Source organism: Sus scrofa, chromosome 4, assembly GCF_054392235.1.
Source record: "Sus scrofa isolate SSC_HxYL_T2T_F1_AM1 chromosome 4, Sscrofa_HxYL_maternal_Yorkshire_Landrace_v2.0, whole genome shotgun sequence".
Classification (NCBI taxonomy): Eukaryota; Metazoa; Chordata; class Mammalia; order Artiodactyla; family Suidae; genus Sus; species Sus scrofa.
The window spans coordinates 102443037-102469624 of record NC_139386.1 but is presented as its reverse complement, the minus strand read 5'-3'; the positions used below and the strand labels follow the sequence as shown (position 1 = coordinate 102469624).

The window sequence follows — 26588 nt, the reverse complement described above, 5'->3', positions numbered from 1 at the left end:
TATCCTGCCCCAGCCTAGCAGCTGGCTTCTAGGAAAGGGAGGTGTGAGTGAGGGCATGCTGAGAACTGACCAGGCTCCATACCTTATGTCTGGGCAACATAAAGAATCTTCACCTGAGCATAAAAAGGTTGTTCAGGGCAAAGCAGAGAAGAGGAGCAGTGGTAGAGGGTGTATATGCATGTATTCTGTGACAGAGCACTTAAGTCAATGTCTGCAGAAGACTCTAGGGGGAGGGAATGCCGTCCCTCAACCCAGCTTCCTGCTTCTCATTACCTCAAAAGAGTCCAGGCAAACAACCCTCAGTGGGCCTCCATTAAAGACTTAGTGGACTGGTCTCTGCTGGAACAAGATGTAAAGAACCCCAAATCAATTTCCTTACCCAGCTAATCACCATTCCCTTCTTGAAATTTTCTCTATGAACTAGATAAATAAAGACTGGTTCAGGAGTTCCTGTCATGGCTCAGTGGTTAACAAATCCGACTAGGACCATGAGGTTGAGGGTTTGATCCCTGGCCTTGCTCAGTGGGTCAAGGAGCCGCGTTGCCGTGTGCTGTGGTGTAGGTTGCAGACACGGCTTGGATCCTGTGTTGCTGTGGCTCTGGCGTAGGCCGGTGGCTACAGCTCCAATTCAACCCCTAGCCTGGGAACCTCCATATGCTGCAGGAGCAGCCCAAGAAATGGCCAAAAAGACAAAATAAATAAATAAATAAATAAAGATTGGTTCAGCTGAATCCTCATAGCTTTTTTTTTTTTTTCTTTTTTCTTTTTAGGGCCCAACCCATGGCACATGAAGTTCCCAGGCTAAGGGTTGAATCAGAGCTACAGCTGCCAGCCTGTACCATAGCCAGAGCAACTCAGGATCCCGAATCGTGTCTGCAACCTACACCATAGCTCACAGGAATGCCTGGTCCCCGACCCACTGAGGCCAGGAATCGAACCCACATCCTAGTGGATACTAGTGGATTCGTTTCTGCTGTGCCACAACGGGAACTCCCTCATGTTTTTATACGTTCCTGAATTGTCACAGAATGGCCCTCAAGAGATCACCTAATTTAGTGCTCTGTCTCCAAGCAGATAGGTGAGCTCAATTTTCCACCTTCTTTTAAAAGATCCTTTTGGAAGAAAAAAAAAAAAAAAATCCCTTTGAGATGGATCATGTGAATTGGAAAAAAGAGTAATGGAGCCAATATCTTCATCCTACAAGGTGGGTGGTTAAGACAGGCTGTTAAAAGTTAATGGAAAGTTGGAGTTCCCGTCGTGGCTCAGTGGTTAATGAACCTGACTAGCATCCATGAGGACTTAGGTCTGGTCCCTGGCCTTGCTCAGTGGGTTAAGGATCTGGCATTGCCTCAAGCTGTGGTGTAGGTCACAGATGCAGCTCAGATCATAGTGTTGCGGCTATGGTGTATGCTGGTAGCTGTAGCTCCAATCTGACCCCTAGCCTGGGAACCTCCATATGCCATGGGTGTCGCCCTAAAAAGAAAAAAGAAAAAAAAAGTTACTGTAAAGTTAATGGAAAAATAAGAATGAATGAAATAATGCCATTTGCAGCAACATGGATGGACCTAGAGATGATCATACTAAGTGAAGTAAGTCAGAGGAAGACAAATATCATATAACCTATATGTAGAATCTAATAAAAAATGATACAAAAGAACTTATCATTTGTAAAACAAAAACAAAGTCACAGATTTCAAAAATAACTTATGGTTATCATGAATGAAACCATGGCAGGGAGGGATAAATTATGATGGGAATAACATATACATGTTACTGTATATAAAACAGATAATTAACATGGACCTACTGTATAGCACAGGGAAATCTACTCAATAGTCTGCAATAACCTATGTGGGAACAAAGAATGGATATATGTATGTGTATAACTGATTCACTTTGGCGTACACATGAAACTGACAAAACATTGTTCAGGCAACTACACACTGATAAAATTTTTTAAAAAGTTAATGGAAAGAAAAGGAAGTTCAAATATGTTATTTAAAGTTACACAGGCTTCCAGTAGAAATAAAAATGACATAATTATATAAACAAAAGGTATGAATCTTCTAAAGCTTAATCCTCTTTTGCTATAATTAGGAAACAAAAAAATATGGAGTTCCCATCATGGCACAGCAGAACAAATCCCACTAGGAACCATGAGGTCGCGGGTTTGATCCCTGGCCTCGCTCAGTGGGTCAAGGATTTGGTGTTGCCATGAGCTGTGGTGTAGGTCACAGACATGGCTTGGATCTGGCGTGGCTGTGGCTGTAGCTGGTGGCTGCACCTCCGATTACAGCCTCCATATGCTGCAAGTGCAGCCTTAAAAAGTAAAAAAGACAAAAAAAAAAAAAAAAAGAAAAACCAACAAATAGAGGCATAAACATTTTATCTAAAGCTATGCCAATAACTGTTAGAGAGAAACACTGAAATAATTAAGAGGTTTAACTCTAGGAGTAGGGATGAAGAGAAAGGGACTGCTGATTTTAGGCATAAACTCTTTTTTATCTTTTTGCCTTTTCTAGGGCCACTCCTGCGGCATATGGAGGTTCTAAGGCTAGGGGTCGAATCGGAGCTGTAACTGCCGGCCAGAGCCAGAGCCAGAGCCACAGCAACGCGGGATCCGAGCCGCGTCTGCAACCTACACCACAGCTCACGGCAACACCGGATCGTTAACCCACTGAGCAAGGCCAGGGATTGAACCCGCAACCTCATGGTTCCTAGTCGGATTCGTTAACCACTATGCTACAATGGGAACTCCAGGAATAAACTCTTAAGTACCACTGGATTTGCTACCAAATGCACTGTGAATCTAATAATAATTTTTTAAAAGTTGCTTTTTAGAGTTTCCTGGTGCTCAGCAGGTTAAGGATCTGGCATTGTTGTCACTGCTCTAGTTCAGGTCACTGCTGTGATGCAGGTTCGGTCCCTGGCCTGGGATCTTCCACCAAAAAAAAAGAATTTGCTCTTCAAAAGAGACTCCTTGGGGAGTTCCCATGCTGGCTCAGCAGAAACGAATCTGACTAGTATCCATGAAGACACAGGTTCGATCCCTGGCCTTGCTCAGTGGGTTAAGGATCTGGCCTTGCCATGAGCTGTGGTGTAGGTGGCAGGGCAGCTCGGATCTGGCGTTGCTGTGGCTATGGTGTAGACCAGAGGCTATAGCTCTAATTCGACCCCTAGCCTGGGAACCTCTATATGCCACGGGAGCAGCTCTATAAAGGCAAAAAAAAAAAAAAAAAAACAGAGAGAGAGACTCCTAGGAAGTTCGCCAGTGGTCTAGTGATTAGGATTCAGTGCTTTCACTGCTGCAGCCCAAGTTCAATTCTGGTCTGTAAACTGAGACCCCACATCAAAAAAAGAGGGACTCCTAACCATCCTAAGCTGCCTGTTCTGCTGTTGAGAATTTCCTCTTTATGTTTCAAGGTCTAACTCAAACCTTAGTTCAACTTTCTCCCTTAACCTCCATGGTAAAGATGCAGATTGAGTACTACCTTTTCATTCTAGAAACACAAAGGTGAGACATTAAACAGACTCAAGCCCTACCAGAAACCAGGTAAATGCTTACCTAAGGCCCCAAGGCAGGCTGGCATCAAGGGGAGAGGGCATTCTCAAGCTATCAGCAGGACGGTAGGGAGGACAGTGGTCTCAGGGTAGTTAGGTCAATATTGAATCAGGCTGAGAACTCTGTTCAGGGCTACAGAGCTGGTATAAACAGATTCCAGCCAGACAGCCCAAGCCAGCTCTGGGAGCCCCTGCTGTAACAGACAAATAGCAAAGCAAGCGACCTGTACGCTCACCTCCTCTAAACTGTTCCTCCTGGCTGCAAGCTCCAAATGCACTTTAACTAGGCTTTCTCTTGTCTCATGCCAGTTACTGAAAGGTCTCTCTCAAATCTTTTCCCCAAATCATAGATTCTCAATTTGCTGCTTTGGATGGTATTCAGTAAACATGTTCTCATGCACTGTGGCTCCAGCTCTGAGAAGGAATAGAAGCAGGGAAACCAGGGGAAATACAATTTCTCTCTGGAGGTGTTTTCAAGGAGTGAAGCTGCTCCTTAAAAGGGAAATCATGAGACTGGACACTGGCTAACAAGGAGGGAGACAAAGGGAGAAGTGGGATGAGGTAGCACGATTACTTTCAAACAGGCCTAGAGGAAGCAGAGCAGAACTTCATGTGCCCTCTTCGCTACTGCAGGCTACAGCATACAAGGGAGCAACTAGTTTCCTAAGTCCCATCTCACTCCAAGGTTTTTTTTTGGTCTTTTTTTGCCATTTTCTTGGGCCGCTTCCGCGGCATGTGGAGGTTCCCAGGCTAGGGGTTGAATCGGCGCTGTAGCCACCGGCCTACGCCAGAGCCACAGCAACGCGGGATCTGAGCCACGTCTGCAACCTACACCACAGCTCACGGCAACGCTGGATCGTTAACCCACTGAGCAAGGGCAAGGACCGAACCCGCAACCTCTTGGTTCCTAGTCGGATTCGTTAACCACTGCGCCACAACGGGAACTCTCACCAAGTCTTCTTTTCTAGCCAGTTTACTCAAAGGGGTTACCCACAAACATACTTTCCACCTACAGAATCTAGAGTAATGGCTCAAGTACAAGAGGAACAGCAGAGGTGATCAGCAACTTAAAGCAGGAAGGCAAAAAATCAAGGCAGATCAAAGAAGCGGGCCTAGAGCTTGTCCTTCAGCTGATTTACTCCCATTGCTGTAGACTAGAAAGGCCCGACAGACCAGAAAGAAGGAAAATTCTCAGAACTAAATCAATATTAATAATTACCGTGTGTCTGAATAATCCAGAATGTTTTGTAAAAAAATACTTAAGTCTAATTTTTCTCCCAACTCACATCCTATTAGCCTGTTTCTGCACTGATGCCTACGGAATGACCCGTTTTCCCAATAAAGGGCACTCTAAAGGTCAAGTGAGGAAGTCACATGTGAACCCAGGAGTCCTAATTCTGATGTATAAGCTCTTTCCATTGTCTCATGTTCCTTTTCCCAGTTGCCACCCTCCTCAACCCCACTCCAGGCCTAAGGTCTTATGGAATCAACCAAAACCATTTTAGTAAAGCAACAGACTGTGAACTGATTCCTCTTAGGAGAGATCTATTCTGTGATCCCTTTAAGACGAGCCTAAAAGTAAATAATCTAATACAAAATTTCTCACAATCTCCTTCAGCGTCCATGCAGGCCTGTTCATCCCTCCCACAAAAATGTAATCTGATAGGAACTTCAAACTTGCTCCATCCTTCTGTCCGAGAAAAGCCTGAGACAGCTGAGGTTCTCCCTCCTCCCAACACATTTTCTTCTTAGTTCAAGGTTAAGCTGATCCTGCAATCAGTGGTATGCAAAGGTAAAGAGTATGACAGAGGACACATAAAGACCACAGGGAAAGCAGAATCAAGTGTCACAAGGATCAGCAAAACCCTTGAAACTCAAGAGAGGTGTCAAACTTATAAATCCTCAATGGGAAGGGGCACTGTCAGATCTTTCTTCTACAGGAATAAACCTCCGAGGTTGGGGTATTGAGTAAGGGGAGAGGGAAGCTAAAGAAAGTTACAGGAATCATAAAGCGCTCCAGAGAAGAGTAAGGATTAAGGTCAAAGTAGAATGTAAATGGTGCTTTGGGAATGATGATGAGCGCCTGAGATCCCTTAAGGAAAAGGGAAGAGACAAATCTTGGAAGCCAGGAACTGGGTGGGTGGGTGGCAATGAGGTAATGGAATAAGAAGTAGCAGAAGAAGAGAGGGCTACAATCTTTAGCTCAGGGAAACGGGAACCCAGCGCCTGGGTTGCAGGGACATCGGAGTAAAGGGGCAAAACGGGAAAAGGGCTAAAGGCGGAGCCCATAAGAAAGATTCGGGGCTGGAGGACAGACAACGAGGAAAGACAAGCAAGGATGGACGATATAAAAGGCATCGTGATGTGGGAAGGGCTGACGACTTAAGAGAAAATAATTCGGGACGGAGGCGACAGGGATAAGAGTGAGGGAGGGGGGAATCCCCGGGGCAGAGGGAGGAGCTAAACAGAAGAGGAAGCCAAAAAGCAGAGGAGGACCCCAGGCTTGGGAAAAAAAGGTGGAAAAGGAACCTGGGTGCAGCAGCCATCAGCAGGGCAGTTTTGTGGCCGAACCGAGGTGTGGGGGCGGGGGAGGCTGTGCGGGACAGGGTGGGAGAGAGACCCTTCCACACACAGGGCAAGGGGCACTCACGGGGTAGGAGTCGCTTACCTCCGGGGGACCCCCGCGGAGGGGGTGCGGGCGGTCGGGGTCGGACTGCCGACACCGCCGCCTCAGCAGCAGCGTCCGCTCCCGGGTTCCATTGGCCGCCTGCGCTTCCCTGACAGCGGCCGCGGCGGCTGCACCAGGCCCCGGCTGCCGGGCTGCCCTCGGCGCCGCCTGAGGGGGCCTTCGCAATGCCTTGCGTTCGACCGGGCCTCACAACCTTTTTTTCCTCCTTCGCACAACCAAGACCAAAGAAAAAAATCCCAGCAGATCTTGCTTCTTCTTCTGAGTTCAGGCCCTTCTTGGGCTATGCTTTCCTGCTTCTCTGAGGCTCAGGACCCTACCGAACCCATAGTAATCTAAGGTGTCGAGTGAGCTGTCTGGAACACGCCTGTTCAGAAATAGAGAAGGGGGCGGGGAAGAGATATTTGGAAGCTGGGGAGGGAGGAGCGGCCGTAGGGAGGAGCTTATGGGCGGGAGGAGGGGCCAGTCTTTGGGAGGCGGACCTGAGATGCAGCTTCTGCGAAGCTAAGGAAGCCGAAAGGGAAGTAAAATTTGCAGGATAAGGGGCAGAGGCTCCCGGCCTAGAGCAGGAGGAGGGTCGGCGTGCGTGGATACGGTCTTAGAGAAGTACATACTTCTGTGAGCACACTCCAGTAAGCACAGGAACATGCAAATTATATGTAAATGACCCCATTCAAGTCAGCAACCAAGTTACCGTAATTGCAATCAGTGCCTCTCTCCCCTCCACTATTTCACACAACTCCCTTAGTAAATCAGGTCGGGAGATGGACGCTTGGGGTCCAGCTGGATAGCAGAAAGAAAAAGGGCCGGCGGGGAATATAGTCACCCTCACTATCCTTTTCCTACTCATCTTAAGGACGACGTTAAGATTACGCCCCTTATTACTTGAGAAATGGCGCGGTCCAACCGCGTCAATCTTTCGCCGTTAGGGGCGCGACTCGAGGCCACGGTTCTGCCCTCGAGGTCACCACCTACCTGCCTGGGCAGCCTTTGGCCTCAGGAGGCCTCCGGCTTGCGGACCTCGATCCATCCAGGAGGGGCTGGACAAGCCCAGGTTGGGAGAGGTGAGTGAAGTGACAATAGCTTGGAGGGCATCATCACTGCTTTCAAAACCAAACCGTAGAAAACTAAACAAATAAGCAAAAATGCGCCCCGCTAATGGCCTTCTGGTGTTAATTTTGTGTGTTTGTCAGTTAGCCTATTGAGTGAGAGCCTTTACTGTCAGAATCTCTATCCCAACCCTCATTGGGCCTTATTTAATACTCTACATTAAGGCTAGTTGTTTGAGCCCAGATCCTGGATACCAGCTTCTCTGCCACTTAAGGGCTGTTTGATTAGGAATGACTTTTTTAACCTCTGTGAATTTCCGTTTCTATGTCTGCGGAGTGGACCCAGGAATATTAAGACTTTACAGGCTTTTGTGAGGATTAAAAGAAAGTACAGATTATTACTATCCATATTACTATTTTGGGGACAATAATATAGATGATAGATGATGAGAGAAAAGAGGGTCACTGCTTCAGTGTTTGGAAGGCAGAATAAAGAGTAACAGCCTGAAAATACCTATGTAAAACGTGCAGTATGTACAAAAGTAGAATAAATGGGGTAACTGATTGCTGAAAGAACATGTGGTTAATTAACATAGAAGGCCACTCAGTAGACGATGAATGAATGGAAGGCTTCTCAAAAATATCGTGAGATACTGGAAATGACCCAGCTGAGCAAAAAAGAGGAGAGAGCATTCTGAAGGGAATTTGCTTATATCATGAGAGAGCAAGCTGATAAGCTAGGTTAAAGCAGGAGTAATGAAAGATGACCAGAGAAAGAGGCCAAGAGTGCCAAAGATAGTTTAAATTTGTCACCACTGGTCCAGAGTGGGGAATCACCAGTCCATCTGTCAGCCCCAGCAGCCTTGGCCAGCTCCCAATCAGCTGCCAGGCAAGCATAGAGAGGTGATGACCCTGATTCATCCCCTCAAAGGATAGGAATCTTGAAAGCTATAAGAGGAGCCTTTCGAGAAACACTGTAAAAAGTAGTTCCCATTGTGGCACAGCAGATACGAATCCGACTAGTATCCATGAGGATGTGGCTATGCTCAGTGGATCTGGGATCTATAATCTATCGTTGCTGTGGCTGTGGTGTAGGCTGGCAGCTGTAGCTCTGATTCGCCCTCTAGCCTGGGAACCTCCATATGCCGTGGGTGTGACCCTTAAAAGTAAAAGAAAAAAAAAAAAAAAGGAAAAAGAGGTGTGACAGCCTTATTTTTTAATAGTAGGGAGTTTTTTATTTTCCAGTAACAAAACCTGCACAAGATTCCAGGAGCATCTCTGTTCAAACTTTAAGTAGGAACTTTCTGTAGCTATAGCAGTTCTAACTCCTTTATTAACCAAGTGAGACCCCCCTATCCCCCCCCCACACACATACAGAATATTATTTTTTTTGCCCACACATGAGGCATGTGGAAATTCCCGGCAGGGACTGAACCCGAGTCACAGCAGTGGACCCAAGCTGCAAGAGTGAAAGCAGATTTTTTTTTTTTTTTTTTTTTTGTCTTTTTGTCTTTTAGGGCCATACCAGTGGAATATGGAGGTTCCCAGGCTAGGGGTCGAATTGGAGCTGTAGCCAATGTCCTACGCCAGAGCCACTGAAAGCAGGTTCTTAACCAGCTGGCCCACAAGGGAACACCCTCGATATTCTTAAGTAGATTTTGTTTCAAGTTTTCTGTATTTACAACTCTCATTGCTCTCATGTGTAAATTTCTTTGCGTCTCTTTATGACTTTTGTCTTTCCACCTTCTTTTGGAGTTTTCTTTGGTTCCCTCTCTTTCTGGGTCTCCAGCCCCCTCTAGTCTGAGCTCCTCAAGGCAGGAAAGGATTTGTATTCTAGCTATATCCTTCGTTTTTACCACAGGAAAAAATGTTTATATTTGTTGATATAGCAACAGATTGAATGCAAAAGCAGATATGAGAATCCAGTCAGGCATTAAAGAGCAAAAATGCAGAGCAGTGCCAATTGTCTGATTTTTATTATCATTGTTGTTTTGGGAAAATAGTTATTTTTCATAAATGAATTCATAAAATAAAAAAAATTTGCAAATACGTATTTTACCTAAATTATTTTTCTCCCCCTTCCTATTTGCTTTGCTTTTCTCCTCAGTCTCCTTACTTGTCAAATTATAAAAGAGAATCCTGTTCTGTTTGTTCTCACATTCAATTTAAAACCACAACATTTATAATTTTCTCTAAAGTGCTTCACCACACAAACTATATTTTAGATTCACTTGTGATAGAAAAAATACCCTTTACCTCTATCTTAGGTCCCAGGGAGCCACTACAGGTATAGATGGTTTACTTGGATGACTCATGACCCTACTGGAGCCCATACTGTCCAGTATGCATGTGATGCCTCTTACTTTGGTGGGAAAGACGTATGCATGTGGCACCTTGGGGTGTGAAGGCAGGAAAGTAGCACCAGGGTCAAGTAATGACATTTATTTAAATGTCACCAAAATTGGGGAAAGAAGTTGGCTTTTCATCAACAGTTGGTAAAACTGAACACACTGAGAACAAAATCCAGTCTTCTGGGATAGACCATGATGGAAAAGAATACAAAAAAGAATGTATAGGAGTTCCTGCTGTGGTGCAGCAGGTTAAGGAACCAGCATTGTGCCTGCAGTGGCTGGGATTGCTGCTGAGCCGTGGGTTCAGTTCCTGGCCTGGGAACCTCCATATGCCATGGGTGAGGCAAAAAAAAAAAAAAAGAATGTATACACAGTTATATATATAACCCAGCTGTGTGTATGTGTATATATATATATATATATGAGTCACTTAGCTGTACAGCAGAAATTGGCACATTATAAATCAACCACACTTTAATTTAAAAAAACAAAACGGTAAAATTAGAGAACCCAGGTCATAATACAGCTCCAGTTGTATTTTTATTTTTATTTTTTTGCTTTTTAGGGCCACACCCACGGCATATGGAAGTTCCCAAGCTAGGGACTGAACCAGAGCTTTAGCCATCAGCCACAGCAACTTGGGGTCCGAGCCACATCTGTGACCTACACCACAGCTCACCACAACACCGGATCCCCAAATCACTGACAAGGTCAGGGATCAAACCCGCATCCTCACAGATACTAGTCAGATTCATTTCCCCTGAGCCACAATGGGAACTCCCCAGTTGTATTTTTAAATGGTTAAAGAAAGTATACAGAGTAATTTTTTTCCTGAACCATAGATATTATGGGCTTTTTTTTCAGACAAAAGAAAAAGAAACTACTAGCATTTATTTCTCAAGCTTCTGTGTACCAAAAAACATTACTTAATTTATTCCTCACTAAAACCCTATGAAATATTTTATCTCATTTTATGGAGACTGAGCTTCAGGATTTTATTTTTTTAATGTATCTTTTTCTTCCTTTTTTTTTGCTTTTTAGGGCCACACTTGATGGATATGGAAGTTCCCAGAATAGGGGCCGAACCAGAGCTGTAGCAACAGCCACAGCAACTCGGGATCCGAATTGCATCTGCGACCTGCACCACAGCTCATGGCAATGCTGGATCCTTAACCCACTGAACGAGGCCTGGATCAAACCCACATCCTCATGGATCCTAGTCAGATTCATAACCACTGAGCCACAAAGGGAACACCTAATGTAACTTCTTGGTGTAATGGTATTTAAAAAATTTTTTTAAATTTGATTTATAATGTTCTGTCAATTTCTGCTGTACAGCAAAGTGACCCAGGTATACACATATATACATTCTTTTTCTCATATTATCCTCTATCATCTTCTACCACAAGTGATTGGATATAGTTCCCTGTGCTATACAGCAGGACGAAGTCATTATTTTTTGAAATTGTTTTACTTCAACCCACGATAAGAAATAAATTTAACGGAGTTTCTGTTGTGGTTCAGTGGTTAACGAATCTGACTAGGAACCATGAGGTTGCGGGTTCAATCCCTGGCCTTGCTCAGTGGGTTGAGGATCCGGCGTTGCTGTGAGCTGTGGTGCAGGTTGCAGACGTGGCTCGGCTCTGGCGTTGCCATGGCTCTGGCGCAGGCCGGTGTTAATAGCTCCCATTAGACCCCTGGCCTGGGAACCTCCATATGCGGTGGGAGCCGCCCTAAAAAAAAAAAAAAGAGAGACAAAAGACAAAAAAAAAGAAAGAAATTTTATAATCATGACCACTGAAGAAGACATAGACATGTTTTTTCACTGAAATTAGTGAAACATTATCCTTACTATATGCAATGCATGCTGATACTTTGTTTTACTTCACTTTTTAAAAACACTGTTTTACAGCCTGCTAAATCATTTTCACAACCTTTGAATGAGTTGAAATCTATTTATTAATCCAGTTTGAAAAAGTGGATTAAAGTCATATGGAAAGTGGTAAAGGTAAGATTTGAAACAAATTCATGCTTTTTTTTTTTTTTTTTTTTTCGGTCTTTTTGCCTTTTTTAGGGCCGCTCCCACAGCACATGGAGGTTCCCAGGCTAGGGGTCTAATCAGAGCCGTAGCCACCGGCCTACACCAGAGCCACAGCAACGCGGGATCCGAGCCGATTCTGCAACCTACACCACAGCTCATGGTAACGCCGGATCCTTAGCCCACTGAGCAAGGTCAGGGATTGAACCCACAACCCCATGGTTCCTAGTTGGATTCGTTAACCACTGAGCCACGACGGGAATTCTGACGAATTCATGCTCTTTGCAGTAAATAAATGCCTCTTCATGAATATTTCTTAAGAAACACTGCATTATAGGGGAGTTCCTGAAAAGACAAAAAGATATAAAAAAAGACAAAAAAAAAGAACTACTGCATTATATATATGTGTATACATATATATACATAATACATATATATATATATATAAAAAACAATTAACTTTACCTCATAAGATAGAGCTAGCAGAATGACCCTAGTCAAAGAAGGAATATGCCTTCTGATAAACCATGAGACAAACACTTAGACAAATATGTAACGACATCAATTCCCCCATTTAGCATGTGAGTCAACGTGGTATTTGCTTTGTTTTTGTTTTATCTTTTGTCTTTTCAGGGTTGCACCCTCAGCACATGGAGGTTCCCAGGCTAGGGGTCTAATCAGAGCTACAGCTGCCGGCCTATGCCACAGCCACAGCAACGCCAGATCCGAGCCGCTTCTGCCACCTACACCACAGCTCAGGGCAACGCTGGATCCTTAACCCACTGAGCAAGGCCAGGGATCGAACCCACAACCTCATGATTACTAGTCAGGTTTGTTAACCACTGAGCCACGACGGGAACTCCTGCTTTGTTTTTTTTTTTTTTTTAAAGAAAACTGATTGTTGCCCACAAAAATAATAAATTCATTTATTTGAGGCCATAGACTAGACATCTAGAGTTTGTCTTAGTTTAATAATCAAAAGATTATTTCAGATTTTAGTAAATTATAAATGATCATTAATTTATGATAGAGCTAAAATGAAAAAAGACAACAATTGAAGGGGGGAGCAGGGTACTGGGGAGAGAGTAAGGCATGCAGAGAAGAAGCAGGCAGTCCTCAAAACCATGGTTTAGCCCTACCCAGGTTTAGGCTAACCTTGGTTAGCCCTAATAAGCTGAAGATTGTCTGAACTGAAGAAGGATAACTTGTTTCCTATTAGGTTTTTAAATTAGGGTGACATTTTAAAATAGGTGACTTAAAAATCCCATACCATTCATGTAAATGTCAAAATTATCCAGTGGCCAGATCTCCCAAAGTGAACACATCTCCAAACCCACTCATGGTAAGGGCAATATTCCCTTGGATGCTTCTATCTATTCTATCATCAGTGGTTTTTTTTTTTAATGTGCCTATCACCTCTCATGTGTCAGCAGCCTGATCCAGTTCCTCATCTCCCATGTGGATAATAGCAACAGCTGTCTGGCTGGTTCCTTTTGACTTCTGTTCCTTCAGCCTCTAATGCAAACTTCGTACCTTTCATTCATTCATTTGATCAATGGATAACTATAATGGTTGCGTGTTCTTCTTCCAGTTTATTTCTCACTATTGTTCATACACATTCCTTCTGTCTGATGGGGCTCTTTCCTGGGTTGTACTGACTTATGCACACCCGAATCCCCAAACCCTGCTTTTCCTGGAGTGCCCTCCTCTTTTTCACCTATGTAAGCTCTACTTACCTTAAAGGCTTAACTCAAGCCTACCTTTTCTATGAAGCCTTCCCAAGTCACTCGGTCTCTTTTGATTTTACAGCTCTTTTGCAGCAGAATGAGTATCATGAGTTAGCTGGTTTTACCATATGTCTTCTGTTGTTCTGTCCTTGCCTTGAGTTAGTTAGACTTGTCCTGCTCATCTCTACCAGGAGGTCATTTCTGATCCCTGTCTGACCTATATGCTGTTCCTCTGGGCTCCCACAGCTCCTTGCGCTTACTGCGAACATAACTCACACTGTGCTGGGATCATTATTGACTTGGAGACAGTGCCTAAATCAACCAGCTTCTAACAAGTGCCTCACTCTTAAAAAACAAGAAGCGAAATGTCAAAACCACAGTAATGGACTCCTACTTCTGGCAGCATGGATAAGAGGAAGGGCTCTTCCACTAGAATACAACTAGATCCTGGAGAAATGACAGGAAACACATTTACCACATTGCTGGGCTCATCAGAAAGTAGAAGAGATCACTAAAGGAAGGAAAAATACCATTGAGCTTATGAAGGATGAGTCATAACATTACAACCTCAACCTTATGAAGGATGAGTAACATGTAGTAGAAGCAGGCTTGCCGTGGGGACAAAGGCCAATATTAGTACTGTGAACAGAGGCTAAACCTTGGGCCTGATCAGAGACAAGGAAAAAACCTGGAGCTCCTGAGCTAAACTGGGACTCTTGAAGAGGTGAACACAGTCCCAGATCAGGAACACAATTTGTTTCCTGGCAAAAGCAAATGCAAATCCTCTCTGGGGGAAAGTACCCCCAATTTAGGCCCTCTGGATTCCCTTAGATTAAGTTCAACAAAATAACAACTCCAAATCCAAAAATACAAAATATACAAGGAAACAAGCTGACATGGGCAGGAGTCAGCAGAAAACAACAAAACAAGTTTAGACATCCAGGTTTAAGTTACAGAATATAAAACAACAATTCCAAGAGTTCTCTTGTGGTGCAGCAGGTTAAGGATCCAGTGTTGTCACTACAGTGGCTTGGGCTGCTGCTGTGGCACAGGTTCGATCCCTGGGCTGTCAACTTCCACATGCTGCATGAGTGGCAAAAACAAACAAAGACAAAAAAGAATCCCAACAAATTTCAAAGAGTATCATAGAGACCACATTTACTAAGCACCAATGATTAGGCTGTAAATCAGTATCAAAAGAGTAAATTTTTAAATATCCAGGCATTTGGAAATTTATAAAACTTTTGTAAATAATTCGTCAATCAAAAAGCTCATAAAGGTAATTTAAATATTCTTAGAACTAAGTAACAACTTAAATACTTTAAACAGAAAAGTTTGGAGAATCCAGGGAGGTGGGTCCTTAAAAACTTACAATAGGAAAAAAAAACAAAAAACAGCCTGAAAATTAATTAGATTAAAATTAAGATGCTATAAAAGAACATAAAGTTAAATCTAAAGAAAGCAGAAGGAAAAACTATAGATAAGACCCATAATTATTTTAAGTGGAAAATAAGTATATAAGAGAGAGAGAATCAACAAAACTCAAAGTAGCATCTAAGGAGATATTAGTAAAATAAACTTCTGGTAGAGATGGTCAAGAGGGAAAAAGACAAGGCACAAGTAAAGAGTAGAACTGAAAAGGCAGATACGACTACCCAGGGAGCAGAGGCAAAAAAGGAAATGGAAGAAATATCATTTTTAAAACATAATGTCAAATGCTCAAAATTTTAGAACACTTTACCCAAATTGACTCAAAAAGAAATAAAAAGCCCAAATAGCCTATAACTATTAAAGAGACTGAATTAAACATTTCCCACAAAGAAACGCTAGGTTCCGGTGGCTTACCAGGTAAGTTTTACCACACTTTTAAGGGATAGTTTATTTTTTTATTTTTGTTTTCTTTTGTCTTTTGTCTTTTTAGGGCTGCACCCGTGGCATATGGAGGTTCCCAGGCTAGGGGTCGAATCGGAGCTGTTGCTGCTGGCCTACGCCACAGCCACAGCAACAGCGGATCCAAGCCGTGTCTGCCACATACACCACAGCTCACAGCAATGCCGGATCCTTAACCCACTGAGCAAGGCTAGGGATCGAACCTGCAACCTCATGGTTCTTAGTCAGATTTGTTTCTGCTGCGCCAAGACTGGAACTCCAGGGATGGTCTATTTCAATCTGATGTAAACTCTTTTATAGAATGAGACAAGAGGGAATAATCCCAGCTCATAGGGTCTATGGACCGAAGGAGCTACCTTAGCAAGCTTCTTAGAAATCTTACTGAAAACAGAGGCACTAAAATGTACAAGCATGTTCCCAGTAGCATTATCTGTAACAGCAAAAAACAAAAAAACAAAAACTGGGAACAATCCAAATGTCCATTGATTGGTGGATGGATAAATAAATTGCAGTTTATGCACCTGAAATATTATACCCATGACAATTAACAAACCATAGGTATCTATAGCAACGTGGATGAGTCTTAGAAATAATGTTAAATGAAAAAAACAAGTAAACTGCAGGAGACTTAGAGAATAAAAATTCGTAAAGCTAAAAAGCAAAACTGAACAGTACATTATTAAAGGATATATACTTATATGGAAACATATGTACATAAGGTAATTAATAAACTTATATGGAAATATATATCAGGCAATTAACAAACTTACACAGAAATATATATATATATATATATATATCAGGTAATTGATAAATACAAAATTAAGGACAGTGATTACCTCTAGGAAGAGGCAGGAAGATAGGATAGGGGAAGAGCATAAGAAATTCAATGACATTTCTAATGTTTTAATGTACAAATTGGGTGATGAGTCATTTAATTATTATGCTTCATAATTTATTCAATGTTAAATATATTCTTTATAGATATCAAACATTACATAGTATAATTTTTAAAAATCTGCAATGGTGGAAATAAATGAACACATGAACAAAGGCTCCCTGAAAGAAAAGTGAGACTCCCTGAAAGAAGCTACCCTACATAGAAGACGAAGTAGGTCCTCAATAAATATTGGCTGGTTTACTGCTTTTCTCTAATATGTACCTGGAGGGGCTGGATTCCTTCCACTGGTGCTCCCTGATATGCAGAGCTATCTCCTTCCAAACACATAGCTTTCTAAACCCCACAATCCTGGCTAAGTCTTGACACGTGTATGACAAGAGACTGACACCTGGTGGATACAGAATGAATTTAATAACTAGGGAGTAAATCTTTTCACTTTATTGGTCAGAGGCAGTAGGGTGGGGGATAGGGAAGCAGGAATGAGAAAACTAAAATTCAGAAACAGGAAAAGGAAGAATATCCATCTCTAAGATGTAGGTTAAAAAAAGGGGGGAGGGGATTGTCATCTAAATGAGACTAAAGAGATAGTCCCTAAAGGAGAATGGCTTTCCTCTCATTCCTTCTGAGACTAAAACAAGAGGTAAGAGACTCCTGCTGCAGTAAGGAAAAATCCTAGAGCATGAGGGAAAAAGGCAGCAGGCAGAGTTGCTCTTAGCCTGGCAAGCTAAAACCACGCATACTTCATTGCAGTGGCCAGGTGTCAGCTGCCTCTCCAGGAGTTGCCCACTCCCAGTTTCCATTTAAGGATCTATGTGATTCTAAAGAGGCTGATCCTGCCCTCTTCGAAAAGTGCAGCCCACAGGTACAATAAATAAGCAGATTACCAATCTCCTGGCCACAGTGATAAGTTAGGTGTAGGCATGTGACCCAGGCTGGCCTGACCAGAGTGAATCTTAGGGCTTTTGCTAGGACTCCTGGCACAGAGATGCCCTGCTCTTTCTGGCTGGACATAAATGAGGAAACATGTAATCCTAGGAGCGCTGGCAGCCACAAGGAGCCCTGGGCTTCAGATGTTCCTACAGAAGGTAGAGCAGCGGGGGGAAAAACAGTCTGGTATTTAGAGACATACTGAGCCACTGAATCAGTTTTACCTGGAGCCAGCACTACCTCTGGACTTTCCAGTTCCACAAGCCAAAAAATCTTTTAAGTCGGTTGGAGTTAGGTTTTCTATGATTTAAAAGGGAAAGATTCCTCCTCTATATGTTTGTCATATTCTGTCCCTATAGTTCCACAGGTTAGTGCAGGGATCCAGGAGAGATGGGCACTACAGGTTTATTAGCGACTCTAAAGCCAAGGGTACTGAGCTGGAAAGGCAAGAGGCTAGAACCAGGCACTGTGTAAGACAAGGTGCCTCAGCTGTCTATGCAGGAGAGAATGAAGAGCCAGGTGAGAAGCAAGTGCAGAGACCGGCAGAGTTAACGCGGGGATATAAACACTCTTCCTCACATACCTATCACGGGGGTGTGGCTTTGGGGTCTTTCCGCTCCAGGGGTAAGGAGCTTTGAAGCACGTGTCCCTTTAAGTCTTTATTACCCTGTGCCGCCGTGTCTACCTCTCCCTTAACCAAATGAAGAGCCTCCTTTTGGCTTCTACTGCCCCTGATAACACTCACTTTCGGGGCGACAGGAGGAATTTTATCTTCTGTTTCTTTGGCATGCCGGGAACTGGGGCCCCTTCCTCCTCGGGAAACAGCACCACCCTCCTGACCTTGGGCAAGCACCCCCTTCTCAGCCTCTCCCCCTAGCCCTGGCCTCTCTGAATTGCTTTCCCCTCCAGAGGCCCACGTCTCCGGTGGTAACCTTGAGGGCTGGGCAGCGTCCACGGCATCTGCTGACTTGTCAGGGGTAGAGTTCCTTTCCCTACTTCCACCTGATTTTTTTCGAGGGCGCCCCCGTTTTCTTTTGGCGTCACTTCCTGTATCCTCTACATCCTGCTTTGTTGCTTTGGCTGGTGGGTCCTGCCCACTGGCCTCACTCACAGGTACTTCAGCTGTCCTCTTGACACCCTTGTCATGGGGTCCCGGGTCACCACCTATGCTCACTTCCCTGTTCTCTGTGCCCCTCGGCTGAGTGAGCCCCCCAGGTGGAGCTTGACCAGGCCCAGGCCCGGGGCCAGGTCCGGGTCCGGGTCCAGGTCCAGGCAAAGCAGGAACAGTTGGTAAGATCATGTTAAAGATGGGCACAGCTGCTTGGGGTCCACCACCCCTACTGGGAAGAGGCAGTGTAGCCATTTTCAGAGTGCCTGAAGAAAGCTTGGGGGCCAGAATGGATGGAGAGACTCGGATTGGTGGAATAGGTGAGGGAGGGGCCCGGGGGAGGAGCAGAGGCAGCCGGGCCACTAGGGCATTAACGTGAGGGTTACTGGGTGCTGGCACCGGGGTCTCTACTACACTCTTCTTCCGCTCTCCACGTGCTGGGGGGCCAGCCCCAGCCCGGGCTTCCAGCTCCTTAGGAGGCTAAAGAGTAAAGAGAGGAGCACAGTAAGTGAGAACACTGGAAAATGGAGGGAATGTGGGAACAGCAGGTGAAAAATACTGGACCCACTGTGGGAAGACTATACTAAATTCCTAGCCCAGGGGAGCAAGGTCAAGGCCAGGTTCCTTACCTGGGCCTGTCTCTCTGGTCTCTTGTGGGCTCCACCTTCCAGGTTCTCTACGCCATTCTTGGATTTAGACGACCGCTCCCGAGGGGCATGCTCGTCCTCTTCTGCAGAGATGCCAGAAAAGGTAACCAGGTGAAGAGGAAAGAGAATGGAGGAGTGAGGCGCCTCTGACTGCCTGGCGGAGGCAGAGAGAAGGTGGTCTAAGACATGTTCTAGAAGGGTCTCTAGGAATGACAGAAGGCAAATCCAAGGTGTCTCTATCCTAGTACGTGGGAGGGACTGCGAGGTTCAAAGTGGCTGAGGACACTCAGGATATGAGAGGGGGTCCACCCACCAGCAAGCCCCATGGCCTTGAGCACATGGGCATGTGCAGATCGGGCAGAGATAAGATGCTGCTGCAGCAGGAAGCGGGCGACCTCGACAATGGAACTGAAGGACCGTTTCAGGATCCGTTCTGCCCAGTCACAGGTCAGGGCACAGGCTGCTTCGACCAGCTCATCCCGAGGTGCTGGGGTTACTTCTGGGCCCATTTCTGGCTGCGGGGGGTGTGGAGAAGGATACAACCAATCACACTCTGAAGAAAGGGCCCTCCGCCCCTCTCAGACACCGATGTTGACCATAAGTAAGCTCAGACTGGGGATGGGAGTAGCCTCTATCATCTCCTCCTAGAAACCTACAAATTCTCTTCCTCCTCTGCCTCAGCCACAGGGTGGGCAGAAGGGCCTATCCTATACACTCAGAAACTGTGCAGAGTGACCTAGGCTGTGTCAGCCTTCAGAACATGTCCCAAAGTCCTCGGACTTGGAGAGAGAGTTCGGTCAGAGGGTTGGCTGTTACTTACACTCTCAGAGCCCTTTAGGTCAAGTCCGGGCAAGGGTGGCATAGATACCAAGGTCTTCCTTCGTATGCCACTGTAGCAATATCTGCCAAAAGTTAAGGAGCCACCAACACGTGGGCATCTCCCAGCCCCTTAGGAAAGCTGGGCTGTTTCCACTCCTGGCTCTTCGCATCCTGTTTTCCTCCCCAGGTCCTTTAGCCCAACCTTTTCAATCAAGGATACTTGGACTGGCCCCGGCCACCAAGCCTTCGCGCCTTGATGTCAGGGAAGATCTCTCTGATGATTTTGCCAAAGTTGGCTGTGCTGAGTGGGCGGCAGCAGGCAAGGCTTTCACAGTACTTCCTGAGTGTGGGGAGGGGGGCAGAGTGGGAAGACAAAGAGGTCATGGATGGGTTCAGAGGGTCCCTGGGGATCAAGGTTGGGACATTCTTTAAGAAGTCAGGCTCTGTCAAGGCAAGGAGGTCTCCAGGGGTGAGAAGGTGGTCCTATGCCCCCCATCCACCCACCGATAGGCATCATAAACACTTTGTTTCGGCAGACAGGTGTCCGTATGCTCTTCTAGATGGTTGCGGATCCACCTGTAAGCATACATGTACTCCTCATTGCTGAGTGTGCTTGGCTCTGAGCTGCAAGAGAAGTAAGAGAGACAAGTATTACTAACATCCTAACAGTTGCCCTGGTTCTATCTGGACTATTGCTTCCGTAGGGCTGGACTGAATCAGTTCATCCAGAACCCACCTTCCCCTAGTAAACCAAGGCAGGACAGGGAACGTTCTTCTTGATTAGGGACAGCTGTTATGAGTATTCTTATTCACCTGACCCTTTTCAGGGAGCCCTTCTTTGAGAGTCAGAACCTCTGAGATCCAAGACTCTAGCACCACACCTACCTTTTGTCCCCAGTACTGGGCCCTGAGGGGAGCTGAAGGTAGAGATACAGCTTGTCGTTGTCTGAGAATTTCTGTACATCTTGCTGAGGCAGGGAGGAACAGAGGCAGGAGAAATAATAAGGCCGAGAAGGACCCAAGGTAGGACCCTCTGACCCTTACCCAAAACTCTAGCTGACTTAGTAACTGTCACATGGGAAAAAGACCTCAGAAATGATTTGAGGCTGGGTGCTCACTATGCCCTGAGGAGCCCTTATGGGCCACTAGGATGAGAGGGGGAGTGGAGGGGGTCAGCTCTGATTTTATTTCTATGCGGCTTTTACACAAGAGGTCACACAGACGCTCAAGGGGAAAGTGATGGCAACTTGCAAAGCCAGTTACTTCTGACAGGGCAGACAACATACCTCTCTCACAGAGAACTTTCCTACCGATAGCCTCACTATCATTCTCCACCAACTGCATCTCTCTATTGCCCTCTTCCCCCAAATACTCACCAGGATTCCCTCTACTTTGTTCTGCACGGCCTTGCTGTGGAGAAGAAGAGAAAGCTGGAGGTCATACACAAAAATTTTCCCCATCCCTGGGTCTTTCTGCCAGGGAGAGGAAGAGGGCTGAAAAAACCAGCAGGTGCTCAAGAACTGCTATGATGATGAAGACGCTCCCCTGATGGGATACACTTGCTTGGGGAATGGCAGATTGTCGAGAGAGACAGTAAGTGCTTACAGGGGTGGATACCCAGGTCTGGAATGAGGTTTGGAGATGGTGATGAGTACTTACGAAATGGTACCTCGGAGCCTCTGAAGAAGGGTGGTGGGTTCCCCTGCCTCGGCACTACCTGAGGGGGCCCTTCCCCCTGTCTTTGGGCTTTTAGCATCAGGTTCATCTTCTGCCATCCTGGCATGAGGGCTAGAGGTGAGAGAAGACAGGACATGAAGATTTAACTTCCTTTCCCCTCATGGAGGCCCCAGGACCACTCCTCTCCTCTCTACCCAGAAAGAGAGACAAGCAGAAAAAAAAAAAGCCTCAGAATTGCTCCAGTGGTCTTTTTTTCTTCCCCACCACTTATCTTTTCCAAACGTTATAAATTCTTCCAGTACTTCTCCAGGCCCATCTATACCCCAAGAGATCTTTGCCATCTCCATTCTATCTGCCCCACCTTTCTGCAGTCTGCTAAAAGTGGAAAACCGTAAAGGAAGAGATGGGGGTTTGGGAATCACGTTAGAAATTTTCCTTTCTGCTTCTGACCCCGCTACTGCCATCCTTCCTTCCCCTCAAAAACAACCACCACAAGACAAAGTTCTTTAATTCTCTAATATAGTCCGCATCACTGAATCGGCCTGGGAGGTTAGAAAGGATACGAACATATTCTGCCTTCCAGGCTTGGAAAAAACTGGGCCCAAGTTCTCATTATTTAATCTCGCCACGGCTTCCCCCGCAGCTCCCCCTCCCCACGTCGCAGGCCCCTACGTCACCTCCCTCAACATCCCATCCTGATGCGCGCCCCCACTTCCCTCCCTTCCCCCTCTATTCAATCCCTCGTTGCAGCAAAGTGGGGGGGAGGGGGAGTTCAGGGCTGCGGAACTCCTGGGCTGGGCGTATGAACCCGGTAGGGAGAATGGGGTCCCAGACTCGGGGCACGTGCACATGGGTGAAGAAGCCGTTGAAAATACAGCCAAAATATTTTTCTGCGCTCCTCCCAACTCATATTGCCCCCTCCCTACCTTTCAACAGTCGCCTTCCAACACAAGCAACATTAAAGGTAAGGGAGAAAGAGAAACTACCTCGTAGCCACCTTCACTTCAGCCCAGCCCCACGGTCCTGGCCCAGCGGGCTCGTGCGTTGCTTTATTTTCTTTTTTCTGAATGGCTGGAACAGCCCCGATCTGCCTAGATACTCGTACTGCCCGCTCTATCATTGGTCGTTGCTGCCACCCGGAGACAGTAGGCGCCGGTCTCGTACCGGCGGCAGCTAAAGTCTGCCTGGTAACAGAATCCGATTGGTCAATAGGGGAGGGAAAATCCAAAGTTGGTCTTATTTGAGTCAAGAGGGGGAAGTCCGGGTTAGGTTTCGGTTAAAACTGGGGTCGGTTGGGACTGCCGGTCCCAAGAGGTTCTTCTCTTAAAGGGACCGCAGGACGAAAGACTGGGCGCTCGGCTTCTTTTGGAGCTTTCTTTTCTCGTGCCGTCTTTCAGTTTTGCTTTCGGTGATCGCAGCTACTGGAAGAAAAGACTCAATGGATGATAAAATCACTAGAAAATTATAGGAAGTAGTGATGGAAGTTCGATATGAGCTCACATTACCCACTTCTGATGAAAAACAAGTTGAACCATTGCCCCCACCACCCAACACAACCAAATAGACACAACAAACCTGCAAACACAGGCTCACATTACTCATTGATGGAGGCCTCCAAACCTCAGCAGCTGTACCACATTAAACTAAAGTGCCTTTAGTGTTCATAAGTTTCCCGTGTGTACTTTATTTTCTTCCAAAGAGTTGTTAATGCCTTTGCATCCCCACAGTTCTGCACTCAGTGAACACTGGAATTTTGACTGACTCCCCCAGAGGGTGCTGGATGCCCACAGGAACTGACCTTTTTCTCTTCAGAGAACATTGTTACTGAAAGGTCATGAGTTCTTAACCCTCTTAGTTAAGGCTTTTTAAGGCCAAGAGTCAAATAAATTCAAGGGACTCTCTGGCATGAAAAATGCAGGTACAGACCGAGTGGTGCATCTAAGGTCAGAAGTCACGGGGACTCCAGGTTAGCCACGCTGTGAATGGACAGTATTTTTTTTTTTTTTTTTTTTTTTTTTTGCACAGCAGCTATGTTACACACAAAGCCATATTTGTGATCCTGACTTATACATTCTCCAGTCTCATCATCACTGTGCTTTTGTAAAGAGGCTGGCAATGTTGCCTGATCTCATTACCATGGCCCATTGGAGCCTCCATTTCCCTACTACCAGCTTCCTGGAGGGAACCCAGGGGATTGATTGCAGAGTTGGGGGAATGATTGCAGAGTTGCGGGAATGAGGATATACTGGAAAGAAGGTTTTCTAGTAACAGCTAAAATGTATTTGGTGGATACTGTGTGCCAGACACCATACCAAATATTAAAGACCTCATTTGGGGAGCTCCCATTGTGGCACAGCAGAAAGGAATCAGAATAGTATCTATGAGGATGTGGGTTTGATCCCTGGCCTCACTCAGTGGGTTAAGGATCTGGCATGGCAGTAAGCTGTGGGGTAGGCTAGTAGCTGTAGCTCCAATTCACCCCCTAGCCATGGGAACTTCCATATGTCTCAGGGGCAGTCCTAAAAAGCAAAAAAATAAAAATTAAAAATATAAAGACCTCATTTTGGAGTTCCCGTCGTGGCTCAGTGGTTAACAAATCTGACTAGGAACCATGAGGTTGCAGGTTCAATCCCTAGCCTTGCTCAGTGGGTTAAGGATCCGGTGTTGCCGTGAGCTGTGGTGTAGGTTGCAGACGCGGCTGGATCCCGCATTGCTATGGCTCTGGCGTAGGCCGGCAGCTACAGCTCCGATTGGACCCCTAGCCTGGGAACCTCCATATGCTGCAGGAGAGGCCCAAGAAAATGGCAAAAAGACAAAAAAAAAAAAAAAAAAAAAGACCTCATTTTGCAGCAAGAACTAGTATTGCCTCCATTTGATAGACAAGGAAACAGATTTGGAGAAGTGAAGGGATTTACTTGTCCAGAGTTACATTATACTAAGTGCTGGAATCAGGATCCAAAGCCAGGCAGTCTGCCTTCAGAGCCCATTCTCTCAAACGCTGCCCTAGACTGCCTATATACAGATTTGAAGATGCTCATATACAAATATGGGTAGAGACTGATGGAAAGATACCCCACTATTTGATATGAAAGGGATACATAGCCCTTTGGAGAAAGAATTTGGGGTAATTAGGCTGTCTTAGGAATTTGCGGGTGGCAGAGAATAACTGGAAGCTTTTAGCAAAGGGAGAAAAAGTAGTATAGGGAGGGAGATTATTTTGACAGCACTGCAAAAAGGCGAGGTTGAGTGGGCAGGCAGGAGAGGAGAGAGATGGGAAAAACAGACAACTAATTATTCACTGATGCCAGGTGTTGTGCTGAGAGCTGGGGACACAAAGCTGAATGAGTGAGTTCCTGATGTGGCGCAAGGAGATCAGCAGTAGTGCCTCTGGAGCAATGGGATTCAGGTTTGCTCCCCTGCCCAGCACAGTGGGTTAAGGATCCAGCCTTGCAGCAGCTGCAGCATAGGTCACTTGGATCTGATCCCTGGCCTGGGAACTGCATATACTGAGGGGCGGCCCCTAAAAAAGCTGAATGAGGTGTGATGGTCCTTGTCCTGAGAAGTAACAATAAAAATTGTCTGATAAGCATCATCGTAATAACAGCAAACATTTATATAGAGCTTAATCTGTGCTGGGGATTGTTCTAAGGGCCTTAACATATGTTACCTTTTTAATCTCATAGCAACTCTATCAGATGAGCTGAGGCATTGAGAGATTAATACTTTGTCCAATGCTACATAGTAAGTGATGGAGCCAGGACCTGAACTGAGCTGTCTGGATTCAGAATTTACTCTTAGGCACTATCATACATTACCCATTAATATTGAGAGGGAGTTCCAGTCTTTCTTTCCTCTTCTTCTTCTTCTTCTTTTTTTTTTTTTTTTTGATATTTTTAGGGCCGTACCCATAGCATATAGAAGTCCCAGGCTAGAGGTCTAATTGGAGCTTCAGCTAGAACCCAGCCACCATGTTGTGAGGAAGCCATGTGTAGGTCATAGCCCTAGCTGAGGTCTCAGGTGACAGACAACATCAGTCAGACTTATTTGATGACATCAGCAAATGATTCCAGCCTCTAGTCTTTAAGCTGCTCTAATTGATACAGAGGGAACAGAAATAAGTTGTTCCCATAGAGCCCTTTCAAAATTACAGATTTGTGAGCAAGAATAATGTTGTCATTGCCTTAAGACACTAAGTTTTGGGGTTGTTTGTTACACAGTGATAGATGACTGGAACGTAATGCATTTAAATTTCCAGATCAGTTCTAGAAACAGCTTGTCAAGTTTCATTTAAAAAAAAAAAAAAAAAGCCCTCACCCCTCTGAGGTAACATGCTCTGGAAAGTATTCTCCCACACCCATTTTCATGTTCTTTTTTTTTTTTTTCCTGCATATGCAGCAGCTTGATGTGGAGTCTCATTTCTCAGACCAGAGCCTGGACCTAGGCCACAGTGGTGAAAGTTCCAAATCCTAACGACTAGACCAACAGGGAACTCCCTTATTTCTGTGTTCTTACAAACACAAGTCCATCCACCTAAATAGGTTTTTGTTAAATTTATTCTTACAAATGGGGATTAAACTATATACATATCTGCAATTTACTCTTTTTACTTAACAAAATGTTGTACATATCCTTCTAAGTCAGCTAGTCAGGAAGCAGAAAGACTTCCCCAACTGCAACGTGTGGGAGGGCTAATCATGCTTAAAGGACCAACAGGGGGGTAGACCCTTCCTGGTGCTCTCAAATTTTTCATCATGGTGGACTGGGGCTATAGCTTTTCTGGGAGGAGGGTGGGGGGTTCCCTGAGCTCAGCAAACTCTCTAGAACTTTCCAGATGGTTCATAGGCCAACCTGTGGAGCTGGCCATGGTGCTGGCAGGAGAGCCTAGATGATGCACCAGACTCTTTACGCGGCAAGCTCAGCTTTGCTGTTTTTGCTCCTATGGCCTAATCCTGGGCCATGGGGTGGGTGGAATCTTTGTGATACAGCAGAGAGAGGACTTGTGGTGGAGGGTACAGCAAGGATTGGGGAAGGCTGGGTCACAGACTGCTAGTGGCTGGTGCATCTGTGACAGGAGGGCCTCTCTTGTTTTGGAGTGTCTGTTTCAGTGATGTAGGGGCAGAAATAGTGAGATTAGGCCAGGATCAGGAGGCAGGTGAAGAGGTTCTCTTTTTAAAAAAAAATTTATTATAAAAAAATTTCAGGAGTTC

General features: G+C 45.3%; 2 protein-coding genes across 30 annotated transcripts in view; both read right to left on the bottom strand.

The window, feature by feature from the left end:
- Nucleotides 1–6596, bottom strand: part of PI4KB (phosphatidylinositol 4-kinase beta) — a 31653-nt gene extending 25057 nt beyond the window's left edge. For 14 of the 15 annotated variants that reach the window (XR_014844192.1, XR_014844191.1, XR_014844195.1 and 11 more), the window contains exon 1: nucleotides 6230–6596. The gene's annotated coding sequence lies outside the window, so the exon portion shown is untranslated. Of the gene's footprint in view, nucleotides 1–6064 lie in introns of all 15 variants that reach the window. The other variant, XM_085023038.1, reaches the window with a different exon arrangement.
- Nucleotides 6597–11588: 4992 nt separating this feature from the next.
- Nucleotides 11589–25687, bottom strand: RFX5 (regulatory factor X5). Of its 15 annotated transcripts, none has more exons than XM_085023049.1 (11): nucleotides 25197–25687; nucleotides 22368–22802; nucleotides 21364–21492; nucleotides 21081–21114; nucleotides 20590–20672; nucleotides 20209–20328; nucleotides 19925–20044; nucleotides 19706–19787; nucleotides 19199–19400; nucleotides 18868–18968; nucleotides 16241–18718 (listed from the first exon to the last, which is right to left on the bottom strand). In XM_085023049.1, exons 2-11 carry the CDS (start codon nucleotides 22499–22501, stop codon nucleotides 17717–17719), a joined length of 2007 nt encoding a protein of 668 aa, XP_084879175.1. In that variant the 5' UTR covers nucleotides 22502–22802; nucleotides 25197–25687; the 3' UTR covers nucleotides 16241–17716. The 15 variants fall into 15 exon arrangements, with proteins under 15 accessions (XP_084879177.1, XP_084879180.1, XP_084879179.1 ...); XM_085023045.1 differs by lacking the exon at nucleotides 25197–25687 and adding an exon at nucleotides 22957–23114 and having other exon boundaries at nucleotides 22368–22799; XM_085023046.1 differs by lacking the exon at nucleotides 25197–25687 and adding an exon at nucleotides 22957–23013.
- Between the last annotated feature and the right edge of the window lie 901 nt (nucleotides 25688–26588).